Source organism: Sciurus vulgaris (assembly GCF_902686455.1).
Source record: "Sciurus vulgaris genome assembly, chromosome: 16".
In the NCBI taxonomy this organism is placed as follows: Eukaryota; Metazoa; Chordata; class Mammalia; order Rodentia; family Sciuridae; genus Sciurus; species Sciurus vulgaris.
In genome coordinates, this window is record NC_136477.1 from 16,297,329 (window position 1) to 16,312,179 (window position 14,851).

The 14,851-nt window shown below is 50.4% G+C and overlaps 1 protein-coding gene across 1 annotated transcript; it reads left to right on the forward strand.

The window, feature by feature from the left end:
* Positions 1 to 9,859: 9,859 nt before the first annotated feature.
* Positions 9,860 to 14,233, forward strand: FAM32A (family with sequence similarity 32 member A). Its single transcript, XM_079115803.1, has 4 exons — positions 9,860 to 10,012; positions 10,122 to 10,263; positions 13,650 to 13,703; positions 13,977 to 14,233. The coding sequence occupies exons 1-4, from the start codon at positions 9,939 to 9,941 to the stop codon at positions 14,043 to 14,045; spliced, it is 339 nt and encodes a 112-aa protein (XP_078971929.1). The 5' UTR covers positions 9,860 to 9,938; the 3' UTR covers positions 14,046 to 14,233.
* The last annotated feature ends 618 nt before the right edge of the window (positions 14,234 to 14,851 follow it).

A 14,851-nucleotide genomic window follows, 5' to 3' on the forward strand; every position in this document is an offset into this window, starting at 1 on the left:
GGGGAGGACGGAAGGCCGGACTCGGGACAGACTCCAAAGCCCCAGCGTCCTCAGACCACCTGGGTTGCCAGACTGCGGCACGCCAGTGTCCGGGCAAATCTCCCTGCCCTGGCTGTCACCTGCCCACCCGCCCCATCACCCCCAGCCTGCTGAGACTCAGGTTACAGCCACGCTCTCTGGGCAACAGTCAGTGTGTCCATGGGCAAGAAGGGCTGCTGGAGGTCACGGAGCGGTCCTCTACCTCTGCCACCTTCAGGTGTGGCCAGGGTCTGGGGCGCCATCAGGAGCCAGGCAAGGTGGTAGGAAGGCTGTGGGCACATCCAGTTCAAATCCCAGGTGTCTGCTCACTAGCTGTGTGGCCTTGGGTAAGTCACCTGACCTCTCTGAGCCTTGTTTGTGAAATAGAAATTATATTAGTACCTACATCATAGGGTCATTTTGTGGATCTAAATAGATAATTGACCACCAGGTAGAAGCCAGTGCCAGGCACTGGGAGTATAATGGGGAACAAGGTAGATGAGGTTCTGAGCTGCGCCCCAGAATTATTACTACTATGTGTTGTGTTAGGGCTGGAGGAAAGTGATCAAAGGTCGAGGCTTGAGAAGTGGTGGGTTGGATAACACCAGACTGCGTTCTTCTGTGCAGAACTTGTCAGGGCCTTTGGTATCCTTATATGCAGCATGCAGCCTCAGGAGGACAGTGTAACAGCCGCCAACCTCATTAGGACCCAGAATTGACTGGGGTGGAGCTGGGTGGCAGAGCACTGGCCCAGCACGGCAGCACCCCAAATTCCATCCCAGCACTGCAAAGTAAGTGAATAAGTGAGCAGGGTCCTCTTGGGTAGAAAATCTGGGAGTCCCAAGTCCCTGGCTGGATGAGTCCTGGATGGATGATCGTGTCCCGCTCACTGTGGGCACCGCCTGTCTTTCCACCTCCCTCTCCTGCTCAGACTTTGGCAGTACCACACGCCAAGCCCCCAGACCACTCTTGGGTCTGCCCTCTCCTGATCCCCACTCTCCCCGGCCTGGACCACAGCAAATCCTCCCAGCAGGCTCCCGCGCCTCAACTCACCAACAATCCCCTCCCCAAGCCCGCACAGTCAGCTTGTATACTGTGGCTTTGATCAGGCTTTAGAGACCTTCCAATGGCAATGTAAAAATGAAAACAAAAAACCGACAATACCAAATGTTGGTGAGGATGTGGAGCCACTGGAACTCTCACCCACTGCAGCTGCTGATGCTTTAGAAAATGGGTTGGCAGTTTGTTGCTTTTTATTTTTTAAATAGAATTCAACATATTTACACATGACTCAGCAATCACCTTCCTGGGTATTACCTGGGGGATACAAAAACCTAGAGTGAACCCTAATGCAAACTATGGTCTTTGCAAGACAATGACATGACAATGTAGGTTCATCAATTGTAACAGATGTACAATACTTTCTTGCATAGGGGATGCTGCTAATGGGAGTCTGTGCAGGTGTTGGAGCAGGGAGTACATGGGAAATCTCTGTACACTCTACTCAATCTTATTATGAACCTAAAATTGCTCTTTTAAAAATCTAATCAAATATTTTAAATGTTTGTTTACAAAGACCATGTGCATACCCACAGAGTGGGAGAAAATATTTTCAAATCACAAATCGGGTAAGGGAGTAGTATTCCTAATACATAAAGAACTCCTACAACTCAACAACAAAAGACATGCATAACCCAAGTAAAATATTATGTATGCTCAGCAAAAGAATTTAGACCTAAAAGGTCACATATTGTATGATTCATTTATATATAATATCCAGAATGGGTGTTCTGTCCTCCTGGGGGTAGGGGAATGAAGGAACTTGTGGGGCAAGTGATGGACCTGTTCTATCTTGATTGTAGTGTTGAATGTTAAAAGTTTAGACAAATTAAATCATCACGATTTATCTGAGCAAAGACTGATGTACCAATCAGGTAGCCCTCAGAAAAAGAGGTTTAGACAGCTCTACCCAGAAGTGTGGCCAGGCAGTATTTTTATACAGAAACAGCTTGATTGGTTGCAGGTGGACATTTGCCTTAGTTGGGCATTGCCTTACTGGTTAGCAATTGGGATTGGCTGAAGCTTGGCTGCTGTGATTGGCTGACACTCAGCTCTTAGTTGCCAGACTATACTGTGGTTAGATTGCAGTTTGTTTACCTACTAAGTTGGGTTGCAGTTAGCTAGGTAGGGACTCAAGATACAGAAGTTGCTTGAGGCCAAATTTAATTTGACAGCTGCATGTCTGTATTCTTTTGACAAAACTCACAGAACTGTACACCGAAGGGGTGAATTTTTTGCATATAACTAAGTATTTTAGAATGATGACAATAACAAAACAAGACCTCCTTACTCCTGTCACCTCATGATTGAAGTCCAAATTCCTTTCCTGTTCAGACACTTGGTGATCTGGTTATGTGCTCCTGCAACTGACAATTAATTATTTATTAGTATGAGCACTGACTGTGTACGAGTGCTGTCCCAGATCTTGCTGATACATCCGTGAGCAAAGACGGCTAGCTGCTGTCATGGAGCCCACGTTCCAGAGAGTGATGAGGACATAACACTTCAGGAGTGCTGAATTCAAAAATGAAAAAACAAGGCAGGGAGGAGAGAGAGGAAGAAGGGCCACATGGATTGGGAGGAAGATTCCTCTGATGGGTGGCATTTGAATAAGGAACCAAAGGAAGTAAAGGAACAGGTTCCATGGGAAGAGGGTTTCTGGCAGTGGAAACAGCTGGTGCCAAAGCCCTGTGGTTGCAGCAAGCTTGACCTAGTTGAGGACTAGCAAGACAGCCACTTGCTTTACAGAGGCTCTGTAAGCACTATGATCACTCAGCTGTTGTTCACATCCATGAGGAGGCTTCTATGACATTCTAGCTCCAATGATGGTGTCTTAGTCCATTTTATGTTGTGATAACAGAATACCAGAGACTGGATCATTTACATTTTTAAAAAAGAGGTTTATTTCAGCTCCGGAGCAGGGTGCTGGCATCTCCTGCGCTTCTGGTAAGGACCTTGTGCTGCCTGGCCCACTTAGTGAGACCCTGTAGCCAAATAAAAAATAAAAAGGGCTGAGGATGTGGTTCAGGGGTTAAGTGCCCCTGGTTTCAATCCTCAGTGCTAGGAAAGAAAGGAAAAAAGGAAAGAAGGACGGAAGGAAGGAAGGAAGGAAGGAAGGAAGGAAGGAAGGAAGGAAGGAAGGAAGGAAGGAAGGCAGGCAGGCAGGCAGGCAGGCAGGCAGGCAAGCACGACAGCTTGGCTGAATCTCTGGGGAATTATGCCGAGTAAGAAAGCGCATCCCAGAAGGTCACACGTGAATGACTCACCGTTTTAAAACAACCCGACGTGTCAGGAGCAGACACACTGGTTGCCAGCGAGCCCCCGCGGCCGGGCGGGTCGGGCGCCCTCTGGCGACGATGCGCTTTCCGTGGCCGGCGGCAGAGCCGCCAGGGTCCTGATGGTGGAGGAAACGGCACGTGGGTCTGTTTCTCTTTCCTCCGGTGACCCGCTTTCCCTGCTGCCGACTTTAACTCATCAACAGGAGATTGGGTCCGCCTAAGCCCAAAGGCGACTGTTCCCTTTATTTCTCGATGACCCGCCTCGCCCCTGGGAGCAAAGGTGGTTAATGGTGCGCGCCCTCCGCCCGCCCTCCCGCTCCGGGGCCAGTCCCTGGCTCGTCCCCCGGACACCGTCGTCTTATCTTACTAGGAATTTGTTCTTCGCCGCAGCGAATTTCAATTTAAATTATATCCCTACTACCAAAGAAAAAGCCATAACATCTTTAAACCCCATCAGGGCTCATGCATGAGTAACGATGCCTGACTTCGATGATAACAGGTCGAACCTGGGGGAAAGTGCAAAATCAAAACGTCTTAAAAAAAAAAAAAAGTGCATGTGAATCTCCAATTTTCTCAAAATTCAGACACCGGGCTGGGGGTGCGGGGCGCGGGCCCGGCCGCCCCGAGGCCCGGATCTGACCCGAGCCGAGGATGGGGATCGCCCGGCAGTTCTCACCCGCTCCACCCAGCGACTGCGGCTCGTGCCGGTCTGCCGGGCTGGATTCCGTCCCCGACGGTGCCACCGTGCGGCCGCCTGTTGGGCGCGGGCGTGGCCGCGGTCCAGCCATCGCCCGCCGCATGGGGCAGTCGCGTGCTGCCCCCTGCGGGCAGAACTGGGAAGCGCAGGCGCTGTGGCCTCCGCGGTCCTCTGTCCACGGGTGTGGGGACAAACCTCTGCTGCTTCTCTCTTCTCCAACCTCTGCTCTTCCACCCCCTCCACCCGCCTCAAAACAAAACCAAAACAAACAAACAAAAACTAAAAACCTCCGGGCATCATCTTGGCGACAGCTGTCAGAAATCAAAGGCGCCGGGCTGGGGTGGAGCGGCAGCTGGAGGCTCCCCGGCGAGGGCCGGTTCCGCTCCAGAGAGGAGGGCAGAGCGCGCGAGGCAGACCCAGCGGGCCCACTGCAGGGAATCCACACCGCCAGCCGGCCCAGACTGGGGGCCAGGGGACCGTCACTGAGGGGGGACATCCAGCCTGGGAGGAGCCAGGCGACCGCGCCGTGGAAAGCCCTTCCAGTCGCTCGCTTGGCAAAACCGAGGCCCGAAATGAAAAGAGGCTGGCGCGCGCTGACCCAGGGAAGCCATGCCTCGGTTTTGGAGGCAGTGGGAGGGGAGGGTCCCGCCGTTTTCTCCTTGCTGCGTTTCCTTTCTCTTGCTTTGTGTGGTTTTCTCACCTGGGGCGTGTGTGTGTGTGTGTGTGTGTGTGTGTGTGTGTGTGTGTGTGTACACTTTAGGTCAGAAATCTGTGGGAGAATTTTGATTTCTTCTCTCTTTCCCTCAGTATTAAAAATCCAGTGATTAATTTTTTAAAATCCAACACATGAAAGCAGTCACAAAATATACTGATAGGGAAAAGGGCTAGGGACCAAGCAAGGACTAAACTAGAACGAGATCCCATTTGTATTTTTAAACGTGTACTCCTTGAGAGACTAGAAAGAAAGGAATCAAAACAATAAGGGACCATACGGCTGGGTGTGGGGGTGCAGGCCAATAATCCCAGAGACTAGGGAGGCTGAGGCAGGAGGATTGCAAGTTTGAGGCCAGCCTGGGCAATTGAGTGAGACCCTGTCTCAAAAAAACAAATAAAAATGTCTGGTGGTGTAGCTCACTGGCAAAACATCCCTGGGTTCAGTCCCCAGTTCCAAAAATAAAATAATAGAGGGCCAGGGGTATGGCTCAGATCTGGAGTGCTTGTCTAATATGCATGAGGCCTTGGGTTTGGTCCCCCGCACCACAAACAAAACAATAACAGATGATTTCTGGGTGAGGATGGTTTCTTCTGTCTTTGGGGACATCTCTGCATTTTTCCAATTATATATTCCACAGTAAATGTTTGTATACCTTTGTGACAATATAGAAAATAAGATGTGACACTATGAACATAGCTAATGGCACTAAATTGTGCACTCTGAAGTGGTTGCAATGTAAATTTTATGTCACGTACTTTACCACAATAGGAGTCATGGGAAGGAAAGAAGGAAGGACAGGTGTAAGGTGTTAGAAAGAGACTCTTCCCTCCCACAGTGTATTAGTCAACCTCACGTTGCTAAAACAAAACACCTGACACAATCTACTTGTGCAGTAAAGAGAGGCTTAAATCCAAAACCAGGAGGCCCTATTAGCTCAGGCTTCTGGGGAAGGTGGCACAGCATAGTAAGGACACAGGTCAGGGCAAGTGCTGCATCTCAAGCAAAGACAGAGCAGACAGAGGCTGAGAGGACAGGGCCTTACGCTCCCCTTCCAGGACATATCCCCAATGACACAAAGACCCACCTCCAAAGGCCCACAGCTCCTCCCAATGCAGTCTGCCTGAGGACAAAGCTTGTAACCTGTGACCTTTGGAGGAAACTACCCATGTTCACACCATGGTGCATGGGATTGTAAGGCGGGAGTCGAATCTTCCTTGGCAGATTTACAAAGGATGTGGGTGACAGAACTCACCTCCAGCTCATGTTCCATCAGCCAGATCAACCATCCAAGTGGAGGCCAGAGACCAGAACGGAAGCTTTGACAAAGAGATCGGGGGACACTTGGAGGGTGGAGTGGATGTGCTGTTAAGTTTCTTCTTGTTCTTAGGGGCCTGGGGGTAGGAGGTTACATTCTACCACCAAGCCTAGCAAAGGGGCTTTGAGACATGCTGACTCTTGGAAAATCCAGCCTGACCCGCATTTGAGAAGGTTTGGAGGACCGGACTTGGGTGTGATGGCAGAGCTGGGTGCCTGCGGGCATGTTGGGACCAGCCTGTGTGAGAATTTCCTGAGCACCAGATGGGAGTCGTGTGAGACAGAGCTGGTGTGACATCATCTTCACTACCACCCACTATGGCTGCCCAGCAAGGTAAGGAAACGCAGGAGAACAAAGCTGGTGGAATCTGCTGGCTGCCCAGAGGCTGAGGAAGGAGCTGTAAGGGACCCCCAGGAATTTAGATGCGTATTCCAAGGTCAAATTTTCAGGGGAGAGGGAGTTTGTTAGTCTTCTGTCACTGTAATAAAATGCCTGAGATAGTCAACTTATTAAGAGAAAAGGTTTATTCTGGCTCACAATTTTGGAGTTATAATCCATGGTAAGTTGATCCCATTATTTTGGGCCTGTGGCAAGGCAGCACATCATCACGGGTGCATACTGAAGAGCAAAACCACTCACCACATGGCTGGGAAGCAACAGGAGAAAGAAGTCTGGGGTCCCACAACCACCTTCTAGGGCATTCTCCCAATGACCTAAAACCTCCCATAAGGCCCCACCTCTCGAAGATTTCACAACCTGTCAATTGTGCCACCCCAGGTACCAAGACTTGAACACAAAGATCTTTGAGGGACATTCAAGATCCAAACTATCGCAAGGAGGCTGACGGAAAGCACTAGAAAGCAGGAGAAAAAGCACCCGCAGGGAAGGAGTTAGCTATAACCAATGAAGTTCAGGAACTATGGAACTCTCTTACTTCTCCTTCCCCTCCACCTTCCTTAAACACCCTCGTAGGGACACAAACAGCAACTAATCGTGACAAGAGGGGACAGTAGCAGCTCGGTGGCTTCCTCTTCCCTTTTCCTAGTGCAGCTGAGGGAGAGGGAGACTGTCCTCTGCATATCAGTTCTGGGCATTCCAGTTACTGAACTGCCTTGTTCGCGGCTTAACGTGACATAAAAATGAGAGGAGTGTCTTAGGACCTGAGAGCATTTTATCCATGACCGGAAAATGACAGGCATGTTTTTAAAAAGTGCTTAAAAGGATGGAAGGAAACTAAAATAGAATTGTGTCTGGGTTCTGATAGCAGCTCTGCTACCCAAATTGGGAAACAAAACCAACTCATTGGGCCCCCAAGGGTTATGGCACCAGTAGATTGGGTTTGGGGTTTTTTTTCTTTCTTTCTTTCTTTTTTTTTTTTTTTTTTTTTTTTAGCATTCCTTGTGACTCTTTCCTGTGCTAAAGGCCTCAGAGCCAGAGTGGCTGAGAACCAACATCTTATTCTGGAGAAATCCAAACTGGCTACAATTCTGCTTCAAGAACGAGCCCACGAGAAACGAAGCTTATGTCTGCCCAAAGACGCACACACTTCTCCTTACTGCTCCAAACTGGAAACCGCCCCGAATCCATCCACAGGTGAGGGGTAAACAGACCGAGTCTATTTACACAGCGGGAGAACCCTGGGCAATAAAAATGAATGAAGGGTTGTTAGGCCCAGCCACTGAGGGATCTCAGACACATCATGCCCAAAGAATCCCAGCGCCCAAGAACACCGGCAGGCAGTTCTGAGACAGTGGCCAAGGACAGGTGGTCAGCGTGATCCGGCAGGATGAGTGGATCGGAAAGATGGGGGCTGATTCAAAGAAAAGGAATCGGAGTGCCCCATCCCCCCAACCAGTTACCAACAGGCCAGGGAATCCGTCCTTCTACCCGAGGAGCTACCGAGGAGCAGCCCTGGGCGGCTCTCTGCTGGCCTTTTGGTCACCTAGGCAAGACAGGAAGAGGAGGGGAGGCAAGGAAACCCACTCCCAGGGCACTGGCTCTGGGCCCCCTCCTCTCTGGAGAAGGCCATCTCTGTTCTGTCCCTTAAATAAAACTTGTTTCATTTTATTTATTTATTTATTTATTTTTTGCGGTGTTGGGGTTTGAACCCAGAGTCCTGTACTTGCCAGGCAAGCACTTTACCAACTGAGCTATCTCCCCAGCCCTAAAACTTGTTTTCTCCACTTGCCTCAGGGTTTCTTGGGTGTTGATGGGAACAGGGACCTGATCCTGATTTCCAAGACCAGTATCAGTTCCATTTATAGGTACATGAAATTATTAAAGAGAAATGCAATCCATAGTGACAGAGTAGATCAGAAGTTGCCTGGGGTTGCAGGGAGGGGATTCACTAAGAAGAGGAACAGGGGAACGTACAGGATGCTGGAACATTCCCTATCTTGATTGGGGAGGTGGTTACAGGCATATAAATGTGTCAATACTCATCAAAGGGCACAAGTAAAATGGGTGCATTTTATAAAGGCAAAAAACACATTGTCTAATGTACCTATGTGTGGGAAAATAAAATCAAGTGCATAAAAGTAAATCAAGGCACCTTAAGATACTAGGCTGAGAGGATATGAGGGGCCAACCTTCAGGCACATCCACCTCTAAATAAAACTTTTTGACCCTATGCATCCTGTACTTCATGTGCCGAGAACTGTGGTTTCCTAAGGGGGTGGAACATTCTAGTCCTTCAGATAGCCTCCAGGGTTGCCTCCCCGGACACAGATTCCCTTCCTTTCACAATAATTTTTTTTTTTCATTGTTCTCCCCTTTTCACTTTCTGAAAACTGCTTTACATATATTCTGGAAATTACCAGTCTCTTCTTCAAAGCTTGCTACCCTGTCTCCACCAATCTAAATTCCTGACAAACAGCAGAAGTGATTTTCCTCCCCACCTGTGGCTTTGGTCTTTAAACCTTGCTGGACATTGGAGAGACCCCAGAGCACATTTCAGCCTGCCTGAAATTTGGGTCTCCTGAGCTGCAACTCCGATCAGCCCAAATAAACTCTCTGTGTTTCTTAACCAGTGTGTGCACCCGTTTGTCTCAGGGTCTACACATGGAATAAGAGAACATCAACTCAGAAGTAGCCAGTAGAATGGTGGTTACTAGGGCTGAGAGAAGCGGGGAGGGTTGGTTAAAAGACAAAAACTTTCATTTAGGAGGAATAAGTTGAAGAGATCTGTCATACAACATAATGAATATCGTCAACAGCAATATAATTAGTTCTTGAAATGTTCTCAGAGGAGATTTTAAGTGTTCTCACACTTAAAAAGAATGAGATTTCACAATCGTTAACTCGACTGAGCCATACCAAATATATGCGAATTTCAAAACATTATCTTGTGCACCATAAATATGTGCAAATTTTTGGCACTTTAAAAATAAATTAAGCATTATAAAGGTTTTTTTTTTTTTTTAACCGTATATATTGATGACTCAAATTTATTTATTATTTTATTTATCAAATGCTTGGAAATGAATGAGTACTGATTAGGTTACAAAATCAGGTCCAGGTGCCTATCAAACACTCAGCACATGGCAATCAGTGTGAACGCGGCCAAAGCGAATGAAACCCCAAAATCTCTGATTTTGAGCACCTCGGCTAAAAGCTGAAAAAGCGGTAAGGAGAGTCAAAACCGGAAATGTGGCAGCAGACGCGGTGGGAGGCTCGGGCACGCGCCTGACTCTCTGCCGTACCCGCGACCGGAAATGTGGCACAGGCTGCACGCCAAGGACGCACGCGCTCCTTCCTTCTCAGCCAATCAAGAAGAAGTGAGGCGGGCGTCCGAGCGGAAATAGTATTTACAAACAGGAAGTGTGGCATCTATCCACAGAACTGCCAGCGGGAGCTATGGAGGCCTACGAACAGGTCCAGAAGGGACCGCTGAAGCTGAAAGGCGTCGCAGAGCTCGGCGTGAACAAGCGGTGAGGCCCGTGGGACCCCTTCTTCTGCTCCGCTAGACGTATCCCTGGGATCCCGGGCACTGGCCCTCTGATCCATCCTATCTTGTCTCCCACCCCTCTCCCCTGCCAGGAAGAAGAAAAAGAAGGACAAAGACAAGGCGAAACTTCTAGAAGCGATGGGAACAAGCAAAAAGAACGAAGAGGAGAAGCGGCGCTGCCTGGACAAGCGGACGCCGGCCCAGGCGGCCTTCGAGAAGATGCAGGAGAAGCGGGTGAGGCACCGGCCTGGGGCCGGGGCGGCCGACGGCGCGGGCCTGTGTCTCCCGGGGCGGGTGCTCAGGCAGAGCCGGGGACTCGAACTGCAAGAGGGCGAGCGGTCAGAGGGACCTTAGTTCCGGGGAGAAGATTCCCCTCTAGCCCGAGCGGATGGCACAGGGGAGAGCTGGAGACCATTCCATCGCTGTGACTCACTGGCCCTGCGACTCCGGGCCAGTGATCCTTTCTAGTGCCTCAGTTTCATCAGTAGATGTCAGGATAGCACTTTCTCCTGAGAGGGTCGGGGACTCTGTGTGAGTGGTGCAGGTAAAGCATTTGGCACTAGGTCTGGCACATATTAGGCGCTCATTGGGTGGTAGCTGTTGATATTAAGTGGCTCTGCTCCCCCCTAAGTCTCCACAGTATGTTCCATGATGACTTCGGTGGACAGAATCAAATTTGCTGTATTACAAGGCTCCTGTAAATCATTTCTGTTCGTATTAATCACTGAATGAATTTGGGCCGTGAGGGAGAGGAGAGGTCAAGGTAAGATAGATCAGCTTGGCATATTATGCTGGACAGAAATTAATCTGTCTGGGTTAGTGGCTCTTAGTGGTTCTCTCCCCCAACTCCTGGGGAGGGAGTGCTGTGGACATCTAGTGGGTGGAGACCAGGGACACTGCACTTCCTACAATCACAGAACAGTACCCTGCACCCTGCAAAACGATTTGTCCTCAAATGCCAATGGTTCTGAGGATGAGCCAGGTCCAGTGGTGCATGCATGTAATCCAGGAGGCTAAGGCAGAGGGACACAAGTTGGAGATTAGCCTGGGCAACTCCAGGCTAGTGAGGCCCTGTCCAAAAAAAAGTACAGGAAAGGGGCTGAGGCTGTAGCTGAGTGGTAGAGTGCTTGCCTGGCATGCATGGGACCCTGGGTTCAATCTCAGTACTATCAAAAAGGGGGAAAAAAAGAGTGCTGAAGCTGAGAAGTCCTAACCGTGGTCTCTGTGAACCTGTACAGTGACACTGCGGAGAGTTAACTGATTACCCTTGGATAGAATTTGGTCATACAAAAACACACAGCCCAGGCCAGACCTTGGTACCAGGACCGCGGCTGCTGTTTGTTAGTGTGTAGCTCTGGGTTAGTCAAGTGTCCATCAACTTAAAGTAGGGCTAAAGTTTTTCTTGTAGGGTTTTGTGAGGATTTAACAAGTGAATGCAAATCTGTCACCTGAGGTTGTAGTCACGGCAGGGCTGAGCTCTTGTGGCTGGAGTTAGACTGAGAGGTCAGTGCGGCCCTCGGGTGACTGAGGACAGCTCTCCGTTGTCATTAGAATGAAGAAGGAAGGCCGATTTCAGCACATCCCTGAGGTGGCGGGGGAAAGACAGGTGGAGACGAGGAGTGGACTGACCCTTTTTAGAGGATATTTGCCATTAAGCTTGGCAGCCCTCCCTTAGCACTGCTTTTCCAGACACGTGACGGGCATTGCCCTGGCAGACGTTGCCAGTTGATGGCAGTATTCTTTGTAGTGGAAGCTGGCACAGTGGGCCTCACGACCTCAGTCCTGGGCCCCGAGCTTGTGTATTCAGGGTTGGTGCATCTGTGGAGCCCCTTTGACATTCGTGGCCTCGGGACACCTCGTGGGGGACAGGACCGGGGCAGAGGTCCAGTGCACACAGACGTGGTTTAGTCAGATGGCAGGACCCAGGCGCGAGGGAGCCGGAGCCTCTGAGGCCTGTGTGGATCACGCGGGTGGTGCGGGGTCAGCGGGAGCCTTTTGTTGTTTAAAATAGGAGCTATTGCGGCTGGCTTCATTTGCCTGGAAGAGAGGGAAACAGGAGAGATGAGGTAGGTGAGATGGAGCGCCAGAGGTCCGTGTGCTGGGATCTGGTCCCCTGTGGTGACATTAAGAGATGGTGGAAAGTTAAGAAGCAGACCTAGTGAAGATCACTAGGTCACGGGGGCGCCGTCCTTGGAAGGGATGAAGGCAGTTCTCGGGTCCTGAGTTAGGACTGCGGAGGCTGGTGCGGTCCTCCGGGCTGGGGGTCACCGGAGGCCAGGCTGCGCTGGACATCCCAGATGGCGCAGCAGAGCTCCTTTCATGGCCTCGCCCATCTCTCTTCCACGTCCTTCATCTGCAGCGGGGCCATCAGACTTCCTGCTTAGTGGCCTCCAGAGGCACAAAACAAAACTTGCAGGGTCTTGTGGCTCAGCCTAGAGTGGGCTCTGCATTCTGTCAAGTGAGGCCAGAGCTAGTTCACAGTCAGTATGGCAAAGGGGCCAGCACACTTAAGGGAGCCACAGAGCGCTACCTGCAGTCGTCCAGCTAGAGTGGAGAGCCAGGTGTGGCCCCAGGTCTGTGTGACTCTGCCTCCCCTCGCGATTGGGTCCTTTTTAAATGTCGCTAAATTGCTGAGGCTGGCCTTGAACTTGCAATCTTCCTGCCTTTGCCTCCCTAGTCTCTAGGATTACGGGCATGCACCCCCATGCCCAGCTAAAAAGAATTTTTTTAAATGAACATATAATGTTTGGATTTATTTTTAGGGTACAGTGTTATAATTTGATATACGTGTACAATGTGTAAATCAAATCAGGGTAATTAACATTCCCATCTCTCAGATGGTATCATTTGTATGTGTTGGGAATCTTCAAATCCTTCTCTAGTTATTTTGGAATGTACAATAAATGGGTGACTTTGGACACTGTCACTGCCCTGCTGTGTTGTCCAACATCAGAACCACTCCCCTGGTTGGTGCCTGTTTCCCGTCCTCTCTATCCTTCCTCCCCCTCGCTTCCCTCGTCTTCAGTGTTCTCTTGTCTACTCTGTCCTTGCAGTACTGGGTTTGAACCCAGGACCTTATGTGTGCTACACAAATGCTCTACCACTACGCTACGCTCCAGCCTCTGCTCTCTATTTACATGTGATCGACATTGTTTAGCTTCCACAACATGCTGTGTTTGTCTGTGATCCAGATCCTCAGCCCTCAGCACTGCAGCTGAACATCAAGGTGGACACTGTCACTGGACCCCCTGCTCGGTGTCGGGCCCTTCACCCTCTTATCTCCCATCCTTCCCGTAATCCAAGTGGGACTTTCTCTTCCCGTCAGCAGCATGTGCTGACCACGGCCCAAGGATACAGGAAGCACATGTACAGTTTTCAGCAGAGTCTGCTTCTGCTCAGCTGATGCTGGTTCATTTCCTGCCACTCATGAGGGTAGGACCAAAGGTGACTGAGCCAGGTTTTCTTTTGGACCAGCCTGAGTGGAGCAGAGGGAGAGGGGCAGGATGTACATCCTGAGCTATTCTAGAAGCGAGAGCCAGGCTGCCAGGGTCACTTCCTTCGTCCTCCAGCCTGGGCCCTGTTGAGCATGCAAATTCACTGCCATGTCTTTCTCCTACCAGCAAATGGAGAGGATCCTGAAGAAAGCATCCAAAACCCACAAGCAGAGAGTGGAGGTAAGTCATGTGCCCGGTAGAGGCAGACTGAGCTATGTAGGGTCCTAGTTCAGCCCAGAGGCCGAGGGAGCCATTGGAGTGTTGCTGGGAGAGGGTTCACCCAACAGGAATGACCGACACCTCCCTCGGCTCATTCAAGGCCTGCAAGGCGGGGGTGAGGGGGGCTCACTGGGCAGAGACAAGACATGGGGGAGGTGGGACTTGGCAGGGCCACGTGTCCCTAGTGCCCTGGCTGGGCCTGTGCTGATGCAGGCTTTCTCCTTTGCTTCCCAGGACTTCAACAGGCACCTGGATACACTCACAGAGCATTACGATATCCCCAAAGTCAGCTGGACCAAGTAGCGTCCTGGTCCTGGCTGTAGAGGAGCATCGAGGGACCGCAGAAAGCAAAGTCAGGATTATCTTTGGTTGCTTTGGTATTTTCTGGAAACATTCTTTTACACACACCCATGCCTCTTCTGCTGAAACAGTACTTTTCAAAACTGTATCCCTTCAATCCAGAACTTGATTAAAGTAAGACTGTCCTCTTAGTTAATTTTGGCTTTTTGGTAGTGCATTGAAGGTAATTAGTTTGAATTGAAAGTTCTGGATTTATCTAGAGACTAAACTGTGACTCACTGTATGAGTGGCATGTTAAAAAGTTTCTAGAGTTGTATCTGACATGCTGAGGCCAGCCAGCCATCCTCACCTGGATGAGATCGGACTCCAGAGGACAAGAAGCTAAAACCAGCCTGGCCCACGACGTGCAGAACCCACCAGACCTACACAGGCTGCTCTGACCTGGGCCTTACGTTTTTCCATCGAGGCCCTGGGGAAGCCACCTGCAGCTCAGTGGCCTTCAGAAAGCTCCTCAGCCACCTACCTGTTCAGTGATGCCATGCAGCCTGGATGGCAGAGCAGCCGCCCTAGACCAGGATGGAACGTGAATATAGGCCCTGTCCCCTTCTGAGCCGGTGGCCTGTTTTCAGTCCCTCTCCCCGGAACCTTTTCCCAACACCATGTGGCGGTGCTGCCGTGGCAGAGCTGCTGGCTGACCACGGCTCTCTGATGGAGTCCAGGCACATCTGCCTCGCAGCCCTCACCCCAGCGCCAGCTGTGTGTGTTGAGAGGTGGCACATCACTTGGAGCCTCTTTGGCATTCCTGGCCC

Excerpts from the sequence above, each read along its gene's own strand:
- FAM32A (XM_079115803.1), top strand. The coding sequence starts at position 9,939 with ATGGAGGCCTACGAACAGGTCCAGAAGGGACCGCTGAAGCTGAAAGGC. Across the intron at positions 10,013-10,121 it reads GAGCTCGGCGTGAACAAGCG|GAAGAAGAAAAAGAAGGACA; the intron begins GTGAGGCCCGTG and ends CTCCCCTGCCAG. Across the intron at positions 13,704-13,976 it reads CCCACAAGCAGAGAGTGGAG|GACTTCAACAGGCACCTGGA; the intron begins GTAAGTCATGTG and ends TTTGCTTCCCAG.